The sequence below is a fragment of the Lissotriton vulgaris genome, chromosome 1_1 (genome assembly GCF_964263255.1).
Source record: "Lissotriton vulgaris chromosome 1_1, aLisVul1.2, whole genome shotgun sequence".
NCBI lineage: Eukaryota > Metazoa > Chordata > Amphibia > Caudata > Salamandridae > Lissotriton > Lissotriton vulgaris.
The window spans coordinates 794,391,202-794,410,605 of record NC_141685.1 but is presented as its reverse complement, the minus strand read 5'-3'; the positions used below and the strand labels follow the sequence as shown (position 1 = coordinate 794,410,605).

Genomic DNA, 19,404 nt, shown 5'->3' with positions numbered 1-19,404 from the left:
GTGTTGGGACAATTTTTCATCTGAGAGGTTTTCCCTCCACTGTGGAGTTCCACAGGGCTCAGCCTTGTCACAAACCCTATTTAACATATATGTTACACCTCTGGCCAAGTTAACGAGGGCTCACAGGCTCTCGTTGGTAACATACGCCGATGACACGCAGATCGTCATCTTCATTTCCTCAAATGCCAATGCCGTGACAGGGACATTTCACAATTGTCTGAAGCAAATCATGGGAAGAAATCACCAGAGATATCTCAAATTAAACGCAGACAAAATGGAGGTCAAGTATTACAGGACTTTGGGATCAATCTTGGTGGCCAGCAGAAGCTGGTCACTGCTCAAATCCTTCGGTAAAGGTTAGGAACCTAGGATTTCTGTTTGTTGTCCAACTAAACTTTGCCGGACAGATCAATCAGTTGACATCATCCTGCTTTTTCTGTCAAAAATCCTGCATAAAGTCCTACCTTTTAGCCCTTTAGACCTCAGAAAATTGGTGATAGTTGCACTAGTTCTCTCCCATATCGACTACTGTAATGCACACTTTCTGGGCGCTGACATACGCCAATTGCTAAAACTTCAATCACTACAAAATGCAGCAGCTAGAGTGCTGCTCAATATTTCAAAATACCATCATATCTCAAGTAGTATTAGGGAGCTTAATTGGCTACCAATCAAGCAGCGCATCGAGTTTAAGGCTCTATGCCTGGTGCATAAAGCGCTGTATGTGGAGGGTATGTGGAACCTACAGAAACTCTTTCAGTGGCATCTACCAAATCGGAATCTTAGATCTGCCAATAAAAGATTAGTTCAGGTCCCCAAAATCCATAAGGCCAGATGGGGAGGTAGAAGCCTCACATACCGAGCATCGAAACTCTGGAATTAACAACCAGCCAGCATTAGGTTTCAAACTTCTCGGCCCCAGTTCAGGAAAATGTTTAAGACGTGACTTTTCCCTGTACGGAAATGAAGCAGTTTGCACCCGGCCATTATTTGCTCCCCTGCTACACATAGCGCCAAGACGTCTCGCTCTGAACGTTTTTTACTTACTTACTAAGTGCTGCTTCCAACACGGTATTGTGCTCCATGCACATCCAGAGAATGATGAAATTTGGCATGACTGGGAATGCCATCAAGTGGCTGGAAGCCTTTTTGAAGAATAGGAGCTTTCAAGTGTGTCCTACATTGGTTGCCAGTCCAAAGGAGAATTCATTTTAAGGCTCTCTGCATTGTGCATCGGGCAATCCACTAAAGACCAACTCATTATCAGGAACTTACTTACCCTGTAAGTCCCACGAAGGTCTCTGAGATCTAGTAATCGGCACTGCTGCTGGTAGCCAAGATCAAAAGGGAGAAAAGCGGAGGTCGCTCCTTTGTGTACCTTGTATCTGTGCTTTGGAACGCCCTTCCAGCCTCCCTTAGAAGTCAGCAGTCGAAAGTATGTTTTAGAAAAGGTTTAACAACATACCTTTTCTAAAGAATGGGCTTTAGTTAATTGGTTCATTATGGTAGCTCGGAGGCCCGCTGGGGTAGCCATGCACTATATAAAAACTAAATTGAGTTGAATTAGGGGAAGAACTGTCCAGATTTCTTCTTTCAGATCAGTCTCAATCAAGCGTTCTACTGCCAGGGAAGACTCCATTTAAGTATTTTTTAATGAAGGATCAGTGTATATCCTGGGCAGCACTCTTACCCACTGCCCTGCCCCAATGGAATTCTCTGAACTGTTACCTCCAGGCTGTGAATTTCAATGATTGCCGGCTGTCCTTCGGTGGGATAGTTAGGGCTTACACGAACCATTTGTCCCCCTGCCCCGAAACAGACTGCCACATGGGGGAGGGAATACTTCAGGGGTGTAAAAGACTGAGGGGAGGCGGCAAGTGAAGTTTCCTCTGCAAAATAACAAAAGAAATGCAATTAAACAAACTGTCAAAAGTGGCATCAAAGACATGTTTTAGAGAATAATCCACTTCATTTTCCCTTTGGGCTATGCAACTACAGAGGACTCCAATGCCATCAATATGAGGGCCCTGTAATTCTGCTGGGATTAGCAACTAAGCAAAAGCAAACAAAGTCTGCTGAAAGAATTCCAGATGCCTACAGACTAGTTGCAGGCTAAACAAAATGAAAAAGATGAGACAGATATCACTTACCGGTCAATCGCTACAGATATTGTCCTCATAATTCAACACTGAGAATAGCAAAAATATATGCTGAGACTTCTAATTCAAAGGAATTTTCAGTGCTCTTAGGCCCAACTTTACTTTACTACTCCTAAACTGAGAAAAATCCTAACTTTAAGACTTTCAGTATTCACAGATGGCATTTAGGAGTCCTAAAGTTAGGAATCCTAACTTTACTGCTCCTAAAATGAGAAAATCCTAACTTTAAGACTTTTGGTATTCACTGAAGGCAGTTAGGAGTCTTAAAGTTAGGACTCCTAACTTCTGTGAATACGGAAATGAGTAAGTGCCTTTTGTGAATACCAAAATGAGTAAGTGTCTTCTGTGAATACCAAAATGGCAGTAACTTTAGGATTTGGTCTTAAGTTAGTTCCGTTTGTCCTAGGTTGTTAAAGCACAGGACTTTAATACCAAATTAGGCAACTGTGGCAAGGAAGAAAAAGCTGCCATGGAAGCTAGGCAAGGCCTGGGAACCTCAATCTTAAACCAACCCTTCCCACCAAAAGACGCCAAAGGAAAGGTCCTTGAAAAACTTTGATACAGGAACGGTATGATTCCACCCTTCACACTGTAGCAGAAGGAAAACAAGTCATTCTTCCATTTTGCAATAACAGACATCCTCAATTATTGACTACATCTTAATTCCCCTAGCAGACTGGTCCCAATTATCAGATGGTAAATTGTCATGGAGAGTCGAAATCGGCCATATTCAACTGAATATCATATTTTGTGAAGCTCCCAATGATGATGACTCAATTCTGTCCCAGAGTCTCCAAAACCCTTGCAATTCTAAAGTTGACTCAGAATAAAATAGGAACAAAATCGACAAGGAAGCCCTAAGGAGTGGATGAGCCTACGAGAAATCTTCACACCAAGATACCACTTACTCAATGAAAATGAAGACAATGACTATCTAGCATCTGGTATCAAGGGAAAGGGTTAACCCAATAAAGTCACTGGGACCTGGGTAGTATAGCGTTAAGAGAAAAAGGGGTCCCAGTAAAGGAGAGATGCGTATTGTCGCAAGCAATTAATTAAATCAAATAAACAAAAATGCATCCATAATGTTTAATTCACATTATAGGAAAAGAGGCAACAATAATGATTTCAAGCATTGCAGTTGTCTTAGTGCCCCTGGAGGTAAGGGGGACGTGCAGTCGTGAGGGTAGTATGGGGAGGGGATCGTGACAATAAAAACACGTATCTATCAAAACGTTAGTACAAATTCAATGAGCGATATAAGACAAAACGGTCACAGTTCAAACCAATAATTCATATTACACATGCCCCATTGTCCATAGTATACAGGAATAGTGGGTATGAAGAGGCTGTGTCATAGGTCAGGGAGTGTGTCGACGTTTCGACCCAGGAAAAGCAGGAATCAGTGGAATCCTTGCACGAGGGTCTTCATCAGGACGAGGAGGGGCTAACAACCTAATTCAAAGAATAATTAACCCAAATTATTGTATTAATTAAAAATGTCTGGGTCATAAAAGGATTTTGAGGGTAGACACATCAAGGGTTGAAGCATACCTGAAAAAATCAGTGCTTCCTGGTCAGTAGTCAGGACAGGAATCGATGAGAAACATTCAATCCTGAGAGAGATATAGCAACAGAGTGATTAGGATTTTATATTATTGGACCATGCTGGTAACGGAAAATGAATCAATCAGACTTACTTAGTATGTTAAATCCGGTCTCCCGATTTAATGGAGGAGTTGGATCCGGACACTGGGCAGGGACGACCACTCTACATATCTGTTCAAAGGGAAAATATATTCAGCCTTGGCCGAGATGGGATCATTTAGAGCAAGAGGTCAATGGTGGGGACCGCTAACCAAGTAGCGTAGAGAAATTCACAGTGTCCCCGATGTTGCCAGTGGCGGTTGACAATTTTCTTAATCTGGTTACTCTTGGTAGAAAATGTAGTGACGCATATAATAATTTTAGTTTTCCTTTGCACACTAAATCTAAAATATTACAATTCACCATGTATACTACGGCAATCCAAGACTTTCATACTCTTACTAATGCTCACGTGACATTCGTGTTACTATGACTACTGGCGTCTCAGGAAGCTCGGCGTTCTCCTCGAGGCTGCCGTAGAGACGCTTGATACTTTTCCGTTCGGTAAGTTTGCCGATCACTGGCTTTTGACAATACTCACAATATACTGGCTTTTCCCATCACCGCAGTATTCCCTAAATTCCGTTCTCCCTTTCCCCACTCAGGATACGATTCCAGACTAATGCGGACGTAATCCTTCGAACATCGGGGACACTGTGAATTTCTCTACGCTACTTGGTATGCTGTCCCAACCATTGACCTCTTGCCCTAAATGATCCCATCTCGGCCAAGGCTGAATATATTTTCCCTTTGAACAGATATGTAGAGTGGTCGTCCCTGCCCAGTGTCCGGATCCAACTCCTCCATTAAATCGGGAGACCGGATTTAACATACTAAGTAAGTCTGATTGATTCATTTTCCGTTACCAACATGGTCCAATAATATAAAATCCTAATCACTCTGTTGCTATATCTTTCTCAGGATTGAATGTTTCTCATCGATTCCTGTCCTGACTACTGACCAGGAAGCACTGATTTTTTCAGGTATGCTTCAACCCTTGATGTGTCTACCCTCAAAATCCTTTTATGACCCAGACATTTTTAATTAATACAATAATTTGGGTTAATTATTCTTTGAATTAGGTTGTTAGCCCCTCCTCGTCCTGATGAAGACCCTCGTGCAAGGATTCCACTGATTCCTGCTTTTCCTGGGTCGAAACGTCGACACACTCCCTGACCTATGACACAGCCTCTTCATACCCACTATTCCTGTATACTATGGACAATGGGGCATGTGTAATATGAATTATTGGTTTGAACTGTGACCGTTTTGTCTTATATCGCTCATTGAATTTGTACTAACGTTTTGATAGATACGTGTTTTTATTGTCACGATCCCCTCCCCACACTACCCTCACGACTGCACGTCCCCCTTACCTCCAGGGGCACTAAGACAACTGCAATGCTTGAAATCATTATTGTTGCCTCTTTTCCTATAATGTGAATTAAACATTATGGATGCATTTTTGTTTATTTGATTTAATTAATTGCTTGCGACAATACGCATCTCTCCTTTACTGGGACCCCTTTTTCTCCTATCTAGCATCTGGAGCAAGCGCAGCAAAATACACTTTTTTCGAGAAAATGAACAGAAACGTTCTCTTAATTGGCAATAAAACCTACAAGAAGAAACTATGGCCTTAAATACAACATAACAAGAAGACCCCCCCTAGACAATCATCTGGTTTGATGAAGAATGCAGCTCTAAGAAAAAAATAACTGATGTGGGAGCAGATAGAATGAATATCCCTCAATGAGAAAGATTTCAAAGAAACAATCCAAACTCCTAATGGACACCCACACACAACAAAGCCAATGACACAGAGGGCTGGTTCTCAAAGGTAACTTACACTTCTGAATAAGTTTACACCTTTGAGTAAGTTTACTACTTACATTATTCACAAACTCCAAGAGCAATCTTACTACAAAAGTGTAAATTACATGTGTTCTCCCCTCAAAGTAAAGCAATTGCCTTACTTTTCTGAGGGTGGGTAATTCCCTTCTTTAACCCCTCCCTCGGATTCACTAAACCCCTCTTACTCCTGTCTAATCCATCCACTTTAGGAGTAAATCAGTTCTGTTCTCTGATGTGTGTGGAGACTTCACAGTAGGGGAGTAGAACTCTGCACACAATAGTATAAATAAGATTTGCATTTTGTAGTCTGGTTTGTAGTACTACATAACGTACTACAAAGTGCAGTTTGCGAATCATGCCAAAATTGTTTCCGGAAGATGGTCACCTATAAGTTCTCAGAAAAGTCATCTGTACTCGCCTACAAAATTTTACACAACTCACATGTCAATCACTTACAGAACATCTTTCAAAACAACTCAACCCAACCCAACCCAAAATCATTGAACAGCTCAAGGACTCTCCAACCACTTCACGGAAATTACTACTGGCGAGGAATTTAAAAAAGAAATAAAAAAGTAGTGCTGCCTCAACCAGACTAAGGAGACAATTTCGAGTCTGAAAAACTAAAGAGCCAGAGGACCAAGTGGATTTCACAACAAACTGTTCCTATCCTTTCCAAATTTGAGGTACAACATCTTGTAGGCACTAATCCACAACTGCAAAGAATCCTACTCCTCCCCAGACTTGTGGCTCAATAGCATTATAATTCCAGTCTATAAGAAAGGCAAGCCGCATAATCTTGAAAACTCTACAAAAATGTTAAGACACTGAAGGGATCCTTTCCATGTACCAATGCAGATTCAGAGCTGTACTCTCCACCATCGACAAAGCCTTCTTATTTCAACTCGTGGGAACGAAATACACCAAACAGAAGGGATGCCTACATCCCACTTTTATAGATAGCTCATCAGCCATTGACCACATTCACAGAAATATTCTATGGCCAAAGCTAGAAAACACATAGCTAAACACCTTCCTTAGCCTGCTTGGTAAACATTGTAGTAGATCAATGCAAGGTATGTGAGAGCATGGGAGAGTGGGCAATGTGCAATAGCAACTAAAGTTACCAAATATACAATAGACAAGGGAAAAGACATTGTAAAAAGATTGCCCTCATAAACTGAACCAAGTGAATTATTAGACAAATGGACCTAGAACTATGTTTCATTCTGAATGCATTGGGATGTACACTGTCAGTAGAAGAACCCCCGCATCCGATCTGGTGGAGACTCACCTGCTGCCACCGGGCTCAAGGGATCAGGTGGGCATGGGTCTGAGGAGTCACACATGTACTGGCTGAGCTCGTAGCTGCTGGAAGAAAGGCCGGACTCTTTGTACTGCTGGAGCAGACTGTGTTCCGCAGAGCTGGGAGCATGAGGAGAGATGAACTGAAGGATAAAGTGGGAAAGTGGAAATGGGGAAGGAAAGAAAAGCCGAGAGAGAGGTGAGGAGAGGAGAGGGAGGGGGAGGGGAGGGGAGGAGAGGGGAGGGAAGGAGAGGGGAAGGGAGAGGTGGAGAGGAGAGGAGAGGAGAGGAGAGGAGAGGAGAGGAGAGGAGAGGAGAGGAGAGGAGAGGAGGGGAGGGGAGGAGAGGAGAGGAGAGGAGGAGAGGAGGGGAGAGAGATTAAGTGTATTTAATCACACTGAATAAAGGCATCACCATGCTTGTCAAAGGCACCATTATTATACAAGGTCACAAATCACATATTGGGGTGGGGTGGGATGACTTGGACGGGTGATAGGGACTGAACTTTGCTACACTGACAAAACAAGTCTCAGTTTTGCAATAGCAAAGAATGTTTTAGGTCTGGAGTGAGGTTATTTGACAGAGCTAGGCTGGGTCTGACTCCTGCAATAAGAGGACATATGGAAAGATAGAACAGTGGTGCACCTACAGAGCTATGTGTGTAGCTCTCTGCCCTAGAAGAGCAGAGTGCTGGGGGCAGGACATCAGTCCACTGACAGGACTGTGCGAGGGTCTCAACCCTGGAACAGTAGAAGGTGCTGCACTGCAGAACATGTGTGCACCGATCGAACACTGTGTACTCTAACTGGTATAGGCTCACCTTGGTTTGCAAAACACCAGAGTCCTCCTGAGAGTTCCATCGAAAATCCTCTCCATTTCTCTCCTGTTCTGTGCTCCTGACATGGCTTCCTTCATAATTATTTATCCTACAACAAGATACGGTTTAAAATGTAAGACAGATAAGTAAAATAAGTTTAAATAGATTGCCCTTGTGTCCTATTAAAGATATGTTGAGTGCTCCATCTTTTTTGACATATACTGTCTGCTGAGAAATTGTGGAATTAGAAATTGGGAATCAGTGGAATTTGAATTAAGGAGGTAAAAAATTAAGCATGCTAGATAAAAAAAGCAATCTGATAGACAAATCAAGGTGTGAGAGGAAAGGAAAGTGTGGTTATAAAAAAGCAGAAATTAGAGAAAGAGTAAAAGAGAAATCAAAGTAGACAAAAAGGTGATGGCAAATAATACATCAGGGTTGATGACCAAAGAGAAATCATTGACCGGCAGCAAGAGGAACCAGGCATAACACTAATGAAACAGAAACTAAGAGTGGAATCTAGACACATGCCATGAAGAGATCATGAGATGGAGGTGGCATTGAGATCAGAGCGATGACAATACATTAGAGACAGTAGTTCAGAATTCAAAGAGGTAACAGAGAAAAGCCAACTGGCTTGGTATGTGTATGTTTCAAACAGCGGGTATCTTATTGTATACCTTGATAAATATAGGAAATCAATCCATGTAATCTGGAAGTGTGTGCTAGGTTTCTTTGTAAATACCATATGCATATGACGATTTGTGCAGAACGTCAGCTATGCAACTAAATTATGAGCTGTTGTTTATTCACTATAAAATAGTGATACAATTTGAATATTGAATGTATACAATAAGGTCAGGCTGAGCAATCACAGCCCTTTTACTGGAGATTGCAGTCATGCTAAAAGGGTACTATTGCAGCACGAAAGGCCTGGGACACACAATAAAACATCAAAAAGCCAAGGAAACCTATGGGACACCTAATAGTTTTTATTTTACAGGAAATGTATCAAACATCCTAAATCACTGAAGCTCAAACGTCCATCAAATTAATTTAGAAACAAGCAATGCTAAATACCAGCCGTGGTGGTGGACAGCTGTCCAACATACAAGGGGCCCGATTCACAGAACTAACTTAACACAAAATCCTAAACTTACTACCATTTTGGTATTCACAGAAGGCACTTACTCATTTGGTATTCACAGAAGTTAGAAGTCCTAACTTTAGGACCCCTAAATGCCTTCTGTGAATACCCAAAGTCTTAAAATTAGGATTTTTCTCAGTTTAGTTGTAGTAAAGAACTAACTTTAGGACTCCTAAACTGAGAAAAATCCTGACTTTAAGACTTTCAGTATTCACAGGAGGCATTTAGGAGTCCTAAAGTTAAGAGTCCTAACTTTACTACTCCTAAATTGAGAAAAATCCTAACTTTAAGACTTTCGGTTTTCACAGGAGGCATTTAGGAGTCTTAAAGTTAGGAGTCCTAACTTTACTATTCCTAAACTGAGAAAAATCCTACCTTTAAGACTTCCGGTATTCACGGAAGTCATTTAGGAGTCCTAAAGTTAGGAGTCCTAACTTTACTACTCCTAAACCTAGAAAAATCCTAACTTTAAGACTATCGGTATTCACAGAAGGCATTTAGTAATCTTGAAGTTAAGACTTCTAACTTCTGTGAATACTGAAATGAGTAAGTGCCTTCTGTTAATACCAAAATGAGTAAGTGCCTTCTGTGAATACCAAAATGGTAGTAAGTTTAGGATTTTGTCTTAAATTAGTTCTGTGAATCAGGTCCATGGTGTCCAGTGAGCGTGCTACCAAGAAGCCATCCTCTATACCACATGTAGGGCCGAATTCACAAAGGGCCTCTGCACTTGTGGTGGAAGCCCTCAGTCGTGGCAGAGGCCTGCACTTGTGGCAGGACCTCCGGACTGCAGTTACCCATTGTGGAGATCCCGCGAAGAGAGCGGGCCCTCGCCACAAGTGTGGGACCCCCACCACGAGTGCAAGGCCCTTTGTGAATCGGTCCCATAATATACCATGTGGGGGGTTATGGTTCACTATGCACAATTTCATTATTGCAAATAAGACGATAATGTATACACCATGCAAAATAAACATGATTTTACTTTAGAGTAGAATTTACTTCAACAAATATTTTACTTAAGCATAGTCACTAGGGCACCTCTCAAAGTCTATTTAAAGCTGTATTTATCTGAGGACAGACAAAAGGGTATTATTAATTTGCATCAGCACACGTTTGAGTCTAAAAAAAATGTCTGCTTTTGCTAAATACATTTGTTTGTATGGTACATAATTGTTTGGATTTCAAATTTTAGTAAGTACAACTTTTCTTTTGCAACAAGCACAATTATTTTATACTCTAGATCAACAAACTGAGATGTAGACGATTGAATAAAGATCAATAGAGGAATGGGTGGCCAAACCTTCCATCTAACCAAGGTATACTGTCTTTCACAATCACATTGGTATCCTGAAGCCTGGACAGATGCATTCGTATAGAGTTAAAGCAATTTATACTTTTAAAGTAGAAACAAATGCCAAAAACATTCTCTTCTTCTGTATTCTTATCTCTAGAGTGTAAATTAAGGGTCCACATGACAAAAAAATTAGCTAAAATATACTTGGATCGTCCTTGTGATCGCTATACTTGGCAACATACAAAGAACAAATTATCCAAATGTGGAAAAAGAGCTACTAAGACTGTGGGCTGTCCAAAACATTTTCCACATATTGTCCCTGACTCCTAGGTGGTAAATACTAGTTAGCTATTTTACATAAGCACATTTCAGTTTCATAGTAAAATGCCTTGGACTTAAACAGGATTCATTTAAAGTGAGTATTAAATAAATGTTTGCATCAATGAAAAAATCACTGGGCCTAGGAGAAAATTCAAGTTTGATATGGTATGTGCCAGAGAACACTTTTATTACTGCTACAAACAGTAGTCTCAACAACAAATAAGTCAACTTCATTATCATGTGTTGAAATGACCACTCCTAACTTTAAGTCATTCAAATTGAACTTGCCATTTCAATATTTCCTGTTGCCTAATAAATGGACACCGAAAGGCAGAATTCAAATTAAACAATTTTTTATTTGTGGCTCTAATATCATGAGTGGAAACAGTTCCTGAGTGAAAGTTGCTCACTGACCAGTTCAGAGTGGCTGATGCCTCAAGGACATTAATTTCTCCTCTCGAAATATAATTATAGGGACACTGTTTCCTCATTTCGCCTCATTTTGTTGTTGCTGCCCAAATTTCTGTCATTTGTTTTCCTGTAAAACACAGAGTAGGGATTGTCTACTCAGTGCTTTTATACATATATGCCTGTTTCATTCATCAAATAGGATGGGCAGCACATAATATTAATTGTCGAATATTATATACTTTAGGAATTAAACATACATTCTTTGGCAAGTGGGATAGGTTGTTTTTTATCTTAGTGCAATATATACTTTTATATGAATATTCAAAAGTATTTTACATACATTTTCAATGAACCCTGAAGAAAACCAATACATTTTAAAACATAACTTCAGATTACTGCCTGCCACTAAGGTGATATATTTTTGAAGCAATGTGAGTCTGATTAAGGGAGATACGGGAGTTATCAGTAAAAATTATCAGAACATTTTTTTAATATGGTGAAAATCAATATTGCATTAGGTTAAAAAAAACTAAAGTGGTAAAGTGGGTATTGATTCGAAATAAGCACAAACAGTGATTACTGATTTTTATCAGAAGATGCACCCACAAACTGAAAAATAGCCAGACAAGATAAGCCAGAGAAAACACCATCAATACCATAGAGAAGCCCACATCTGGATAGTCTACACTTTCAATAGAAAATAGAACAACTTATATTAGGAAATAAAGAACATCTGGTGAGCTAGGTGTTTAAAAAAGAGGTTTGCTGCACAACGCTTTGGCAGAAAATCATGAGGCAAACAGAAAAACAACTGAATAGAAAAGTCAAAAAACAATGGGGATCAAATAAGACAGGGGGCCAAATTCAAATGCATGTTGAGTTACAAAGCATCAGTTTATCAATCGAATATTAAATTATTCTGAAACAAAGGTTTTCTAAATTGACCGGTAGTTTTGCTTAAAAATCATCTTCATAAACGACCAAACCAACCTTTGGTTCACCTTTGAAAATATCAAGCAATGAGCTCTGGGAAACCTGACATTTTCCACAACACTAAGAGAATTAGTAAACCATCTATTTTACATTGGTCAAATCAAAACCATCTTTAGGTAGTTTGGAAATATCATCAAAGGATCTTCAAGATTGGGCACTGACCTTTAAACGAGTTCTGAAAGTGGCTTACATTGCAAACTGCATTGTATGGCGTTGGAGATAGATGTCATTGATAACTGCTTTTGAGTAAGAAGTATGAAAAAGCTGCAGTCACATGTTTGGTGGTAATATTTTCAGTAAAGGGATAATCATGAATAATCATGGCTCAGTGATGCCGGGTTCATTTATTATTTACACTTTTCACCCAACTAATACATTCTTAAAAGATGAGCTTGTAGTTTTGGAGGCTCTTTTAAAGTCCTATACTTTACAATTCGTGTTCATTAATCATTCTTTATTAAATAGAACATACATCCATCTTTGAAAAGAGTTCTCATAAAATTCATTCAATGTACATCTATCAATAAGGAAGTCACTCACCAAAGACAGCAGATGTATTCTCAAGACATTATGCATTGTAGAACACCATTTTTTAAGGCTAGCTTTCAAAAGGTAGCTCCTCGATTCACTGAGTACTGTTGTTACTTGTACATCATTATTTCTTACTCTTGGCCATTTTAATTCACATAAAGGTGATGATAGTGGATATCTACAACAGTAGCCCAAAACATCAACTAATGGAACTTTAAAAACTCCAAAAAAAATAAACTGTGCAGGATTCCAATAAATGAATGCCTATAACTTTCTATGTAAACTAAACACGTACTTGTGATTAGGTGTAATCTGATTACAGCAGCAAATCCATAGTGTTGAATGCCTATGCTACCCTTGACCACATCAGTAGAGCTGGTGATGAGACTAGTTGGAAACTGCAGGTAGGTATAGCCTTACTTCAATCACTAAAAATTTGATATTAAAGATTATGGATCTGATTTAGATCTATGCGGACGGGTTACTCCGTCACAATGGTGACAGATATCTTGTTTGCCCAAATATAAATTCCATTACATCCTATTGGATTTATGTTTTTGCGGACGGGATATCCGTCACAGTTATGATGGAGTAACCATTCTGCCAAAATCTAAATCAGGCCCTATATGTTTGGAAGGATGCTATTATAGGTACCCATTATCTTGAATTTCATGTGTCTTTAGTGAGTTGATTTTTGATGTATCTACAATTGAATTCGTTTAATGGACCAACAGAGAGTAGCATAAATTCTGTCCTGAAAATATGTAAATTTAAACATGTTTTGTCGGCATGTTACACCATTATGCTCAGATGTCAAAGTGAACAATAATGCAAAGAGGACATTATGCTGTTTTAAGCGTCTCTTAATTTTAAGTACATGATTTTTAATAAATACTAATATGTAAGATGGCTTAGAGTTGTATACTCAGATTGTACAGCATCATAGTACAGACACAACCAAAAACTTACACAAATGGGGAGTGTTATATTCAAGAACAACTACTCAATGTCCATTTTTATTTACAACTGTAAGGTACAACCACAGTCTTCTATTTTGCTCTGGCTTCTGCCCATTTAAACAAGGGCTTTCAAGGTAAACCAACTTCTCCACTTCCTTTGCGGTATTTACTTCTGCTTGTACAGGGTTTCATTCTAAAACACCCCACGCATCATTCCATTCTCTCCACTATATTCTAGTACTTTCAGCATTGCCTCTGCTCACTCACATGCCACTTTACCCGCCTCTGTTTCTTCGGGGCGTACTTATTTATCCCACATCTCTTGTGCTGGACTCATATGAAATTTCATTTTAACTGACACACCAGACAGTTTCCTGCCAGTGTTGCATGCACTGGACAAGTTATCTCATCCTTTACATTCTGGTAACTCAATCAATGTCACCGGTATTTGACCACAAGTGAGGTCTTCTTGCTACAGAGCTACCTTCCTCGCTCAAGTTTGGCCAGTATGGGCCTCCATTCCCAAGGCCTTACAAGTAAAGTTTACTTAATTGTACTTTCAATTCCTCACCATTGGTATATTCTTTGAAGAGGTATAACTTTATGAGCATGTACATGATCTCGGAACACAAATGCTTAATATCACCAATAAGCCAAATTACATATGCAACCATACCTCTGTCTGAAAACACCAGTGCTAAAATTACATTTAGAGTGAAATAAAAGGAGGAAGCAGACCTTTCTACTTCAAGAACTCTGGAAGTCTGACCTGTCCATCATGCCCATAAGTTAGTTAGGCAGTTCTTTTTTGAAGTACGTGAAAACAATAAGACCCAGGTTTTAAACTGAGGCCCTGAATGCAGGGAGGTGGGTGCTGCTTTTATGAAATCAGAGATAATACCAATGGTCAAGAAGAAGAATGACATCTACATGACTTTTCACTTTGAAATTCTCTCTGATCTTCATAAAAGGCACACTAGAGTAGCAAGCTAACTCAATCTTAAAAGCATAGTTTAGATACAATATAATGTATTATGGAAAGAAATTATGAAGCAATGCTAACTCACCAATGTATCTGTCTTAGAGTCCAAGACCAAACAATAATGCTTATAAAAGGTATGAAGTCACCTCCACATGACAGTGTTACAAATCAGGAATGGGGTCTTTGATGTACCAGGTAAAAGTCTATTAGTGTTAGCATAACAATTAACAAATACATGAGGTTAATCATTTGAATATAGTCTATTTTCAAAAGGTAAGGCCTGTTTTTACTGCTCCATAGGTCAGAAGGAGCTGTTTGCCTTTACAAATGTCTTTTGTCATATCTAAACAGTAACTGTAAACCTTCATAACATTAATGGAGAGTAAATAACTTTCCATTGGAAAGGTACGATGCAGTCAAAGGAAGGCAACAAAGAGGAGTGATTAATGTGGAAATTGGAAATAAGTTTGTGTAGAAAAGAAGGATTCATTGTTAAAGAGACTTCATTTTGATGGAAACCCATCCATGGTTCCTTTGTACTTAGAGCCTGAATCTCACTCACTCTTGACCCTTAAGAAACGAGTTGCAAATCACCATTGTACAATCGCTGAAAAGGGTAGTTTTAATTTTTAGAAAGCATAACAGTAAGTTCGTAAGCAATATTTCCAGAAAATATTTAATTAATAGTATAATGAAGACTATGCCTAGTGTCATGCCTAAATGCCTGAATTTGCAATAATATAAACAAATCGTACCTGCCTTGAAAGCCCAATACTGGCTCGCTGTAGACAAGAGCATCAACATCAAAATCCTCCTTCAGTCCGCAAGATCTACTCTGCCATTGGACCAGGATACCTCTAAACATTTGGCCACACTAGTCCCCAAACAGAAAGCTGTGCTTATTAACACCAAACCTCAATGCCAAACAATTATTCAAAAGCAAAAGATTGAAAATTAGAGGGAGGTTGCTGGGAGTATAGGGCTCTAAGCGGTTGAATGCACTGAATTTCACCACTCAGAGGAATAGTAAATCCCTGTGCAGTTCAGAAAAGGCATGAACTCTGAACTGTTTAAGACTATCTTTCCCAGACCTCTTCAAAAATGGGGGAAGCAATTAAAGAATATTAAATCATGACTGTACTATATCGATAGGATCTCAACTCCTGCCCATCAACTTAATCGAACCTCTTGAACACAAGAGGCCACAATACAGACAGTGCCTCGGGGCAGATAGGCTTGTGCAGCCCCTTTTGTAGTAGAGATAGTGCCAGAACATATACAGAGCTGGTACTTTTTTAAAGGGATTTCCCTCATTTGCATGGGGATGAGGGTAGCATATTATCTGTACAGGTCGCACTGTTCCGGTTTGCCTCAACACAAACAGCGACAGTGTATAGTATCTATAATATGGCCTCTGCAGCACTCTTTAGCATTCAAAATGTGATGTGCAGCTTTAATAAACTAAAAATAAAAAATTGGATGAGAGACTTACAATAAACAATGGTAGCACGTAAGTGTACGTTCATAAAGAAAAACTGTAATCCAGACTTAGATTTAGTCAAATAAAATAGCAACGGTAGTTAGTATAATTTATTCCTGGCTGGTTCTCCGATCTGCCTCCTTACTGGTACAACATTAACAGAATCTCTTCCAAGGTATACAATGATCTTGAGTAACAGGGTTCTGCTTCCTTCAAGATTATCACATAACCGCCTGGAGCTTCAAGTGCCATACTGCAAGAACTCAAGAGCCAGGCAGGCAGGATCAGTGAAGGAAGGGCGATTCTACCTTACATTCTGAAGAGGAGAGGTTACCATTTTCTGATGTCTCTGGTATGGAACAAAGGACATCTTCAAATGGTCCAGATATCCATAATAACACAACTAGGGGGTGTTGACTGGTGCGGCATACGGGAGGAGGCCCTGTTTGAGGCCCGAGGCTCCCCCGAATTATTCCACAAAATATGGGGGAAGTGGTTTAATATGTTGCCGCCATGATTCTTGTTGTATCGATTGTTTTATGCTCCGCTGTCATTGTAATGCAGGATGAGTTAATGGACTGGAGTGGACCGACCCTGCCTATGTGTTTTATTGAATCAGATCCGCTAAATGTGTTGATTTATGAGCTGCAACCAATGAATTTCCTCCTGTTTTTTATATACTTAATAAAGTTGATTATCAAAAAAATAACACAACAAGTCTGGAACAATGAGAATCATGTCAGGCTTGCTGAGTCTGAATTTAGTAATCACATTGGGCAGAAGAGTGATTGGAGGAAAACAGTAATGAAATCCTTTCAACAAAGTAATTGAAAAGGCATTTCCCACAAATCAAGATCCTAAAACCCGGAGCCATAATCCGATATTTTATGCTTTATTCTATTGCAAACAAACTACCTTCTAGCCTATTCCAACATGAGAAGATGTTTACCAGCACATCATCATTTAAAACACATTTGAGCGGCTCAGATAAGTACAACTACATTTTTCTGTTTTATGTTCTACAGACCTGGTAGGTTTATTGCAGACAGTTCAATGCCCCTGGCCAGCATCAAATTACACATGGTGTGAGCTTCCTGTGAAGGCACCCTGGTTCTCTTCATTGCTTGTTTGTTTATATGTGTTTCTTGTAAGGCGTTTTAGATTCCGAATAAATGTTCCCAATTCATGCCCTTATATAGGTACAATTCGCATTACCTTATATAGGCATATAAATCAAGCCCTTATTTAGGCATAGCCCATGCTACCCAAATACAGGCATGGCTACTTCCATCCGTTCATCAACGTCACAAAGATTCCTTGGAAAACCAAACTCTTAAGCAGAAGGAACTTCCCCTAGCCTGGATATTGATTTCTCCAAGAAACTCATTATTATGCATGAACAGCTATTCCTTAGGGGTTCATCCATAACGTTCATATGCCCGGCGTTACGTCAAAGCTGGCATTCCTAAACACCTTCAAGGTATAAATTTATTTTATTTATTTATTTACGATATTTTTATTGCGCATACAAATACCCGAAGGTGTCTCAGCGCATGTGGAGGCCAGAAGGACCGAACAGCAAGCTTACTGGTTGAACAACCATGTCTTCAAGAGCTTACGAAAGCTCATCAGATTGGGGGCAGTTTTAATCGTGAGTGGCAAAAGGTTCCAAAGCTTGGGCTCAGCAACCAGGAAACGTCTGTCTCCCCAGGTTGCTGTTCTCGTGCGAGGTACCGGCAGGAGGCAAGTGTTGGCGGATCTCAGCTGCCTTTTAGGGGTGTACAGCTGAAATGCTTCGGTCAGAAACTTGGGTCCAATGCCATGCACTGCCTTATAGGCAATGCAGAGGGCCTTGAATTTAATGCGGCCCTCTACTCTTAGCCAATGCAGATGACGAATGGCGGGAGTAGTAGGCTGGCAGCGAGGGATATCAAGAAGAATTCTAGCAGCCGCTTTCTGTATGGACTGCAGCTTAGATAAAACGAGTTTCTGAGAGTTGAGAAAGAGGGCATTCCCATAGTCGATTTTGGAAAACACTAAGGCAGAGACCAAGGTCTTCACGGCTGAGGTAGGAAGGTAAGGTAGCAGTTTCCTGATTTTCTTTAAAATAAAGAACGCAGATGACACAACCTTGTTGACGTGAAGGTTAAAAGACAGCTTGCTGTCAAAAATAACTCCCAGGTTTCTAGCCTTTTCAACTGGGACAGGTGGAGAGCACAGCTGATTGGGCCACCAGATGGAGGACCATTCCGGGGAGAGTTTACCAAAAGTCATGACCTCGGTTTTGTCTGAGTTAAGCCTCAGACAATTGGAGGACATCCAGGTACTGACAGCGAGCATGGCCCTTTGGAAATTAGCTGCCACCACTGGGCCGTCCTTATGGATCGCCAGAACCAGTTGGGTGTCGTCTGCGTAAGATGTTAATCGCAACCCGTGGGCCTTTATTACCCTCGCTAAGTCCGCTACATAGATATTAAATAGCGTAGGACTTAGCGAGGAACCCTGTGGGACTCCACAAGGGAGTACAGAGACAGGAGAGTAAAAATTTCCCAACTTCACTGTCTGGGTACGGTTGGCCAGAAAGGATGAAATAAGATCTCTAGCCATACCGTTTATCCCCAGGGCTGTGACACGGTCGACCAAAATAGCATGGTCGACCGTGTCAAAGGCTGCGGACAGGTCCAAAAGGATCAGGACGGCCACACCACCCTGGTCCATAATGGCTCTGATCTCATCTGAGGCCTTTATTAAGGCGGTCTCCGTTCCATGCCCTTTCCTGAAGCCAAACTGCGTTTCGTCGAGAAGTTGGTGAGTATCGACGAACGAAATATACCTTCACTTGCTATAGCAAAGCACAGTGTGGTTCGGTGCAGTTCGGCTACCTACTTGCCCGACGCAGCTCACTACAGGAAGTGCTGAAGGAAGCCGATTCTCCAGCTGACGCACTGACAAGAAGCTGTCCTCCTCTGCCGAGAATCCAGCTCCAGTGTTTCTGACTCCCCTTGCCGAGTTTTGGGAATTATAATACTATTCTCGCTGTACACATTATACTTTGCATTCTGTTTAACGACTGTAGCAGTTCACCTCTCATGCATAAGAAAGAAGACTGTTCAATAAACCCCTTTTATTGAAACGCCTGTCTCTCTATTTTCTCTGCAGCTCTGTAGAAACGAAGCATGCACGATTGACTGAGTAAAATAGTTACCTATTGTTTCCACGACTCTCAAGATATTTGTTCCAGTCCTAGGGAAACAAAGTTGTCATGTTTATGCGGTTGTCAGAAACGAATCCCTTCTTGTGTATTCGAGAAAGTTTCTAGTGACCTCTGAGCTAACTGGCACTCACAATTAAGTTTAGTATATTCGATAGAGACATACTGACCTCAGTCCTATGTCACATCTATAGGATATATTATTCCAATGCGCAGAGCCTATTAGGAATATAGGAACTACACTACATGTTATCCAGTCTTGATACGAAAAAGCATAACACAAGATGAAT

General features: G+C 40.3%; 1 protein-coding gene across 2 annotated transcripts in view; it reads right to left on the bottom strand.

Moving 5' to 3' along the window:
- SEC16B (SEC16 homolog B, endoplasmic reticulum export factor) overlaps nucleotides 1-19,404 on the bottom strand; it is a 407,021-nt gene that overhangs the window by 319,857 nt on the left and 67,760 nt on the right. For both annotated transcript variants that reach the window (XM_086956511.1, XM_086956518.1), the window contains exons 5-7: nucleotides 7,786-7,891; nucleotides 6,955-7,108; nucleotides 1,729-1,889 (exon numbers count right to left, since the gene is read on the bottom strand). In XM_086956511.1, coding sequence (XP_086812637.1) covers nucleotides 1,729-1,889; nucleotides 6,955-7,108; nucleotides 7,786-7,891 — 421 coding nt within the window. The remainder of the gene's footprint in view (nucleotides 1-1,728; nucleotides 1,890-6,954; nucleotides 7,109-7,785; nucleotides 7,892-19,404) is intronic.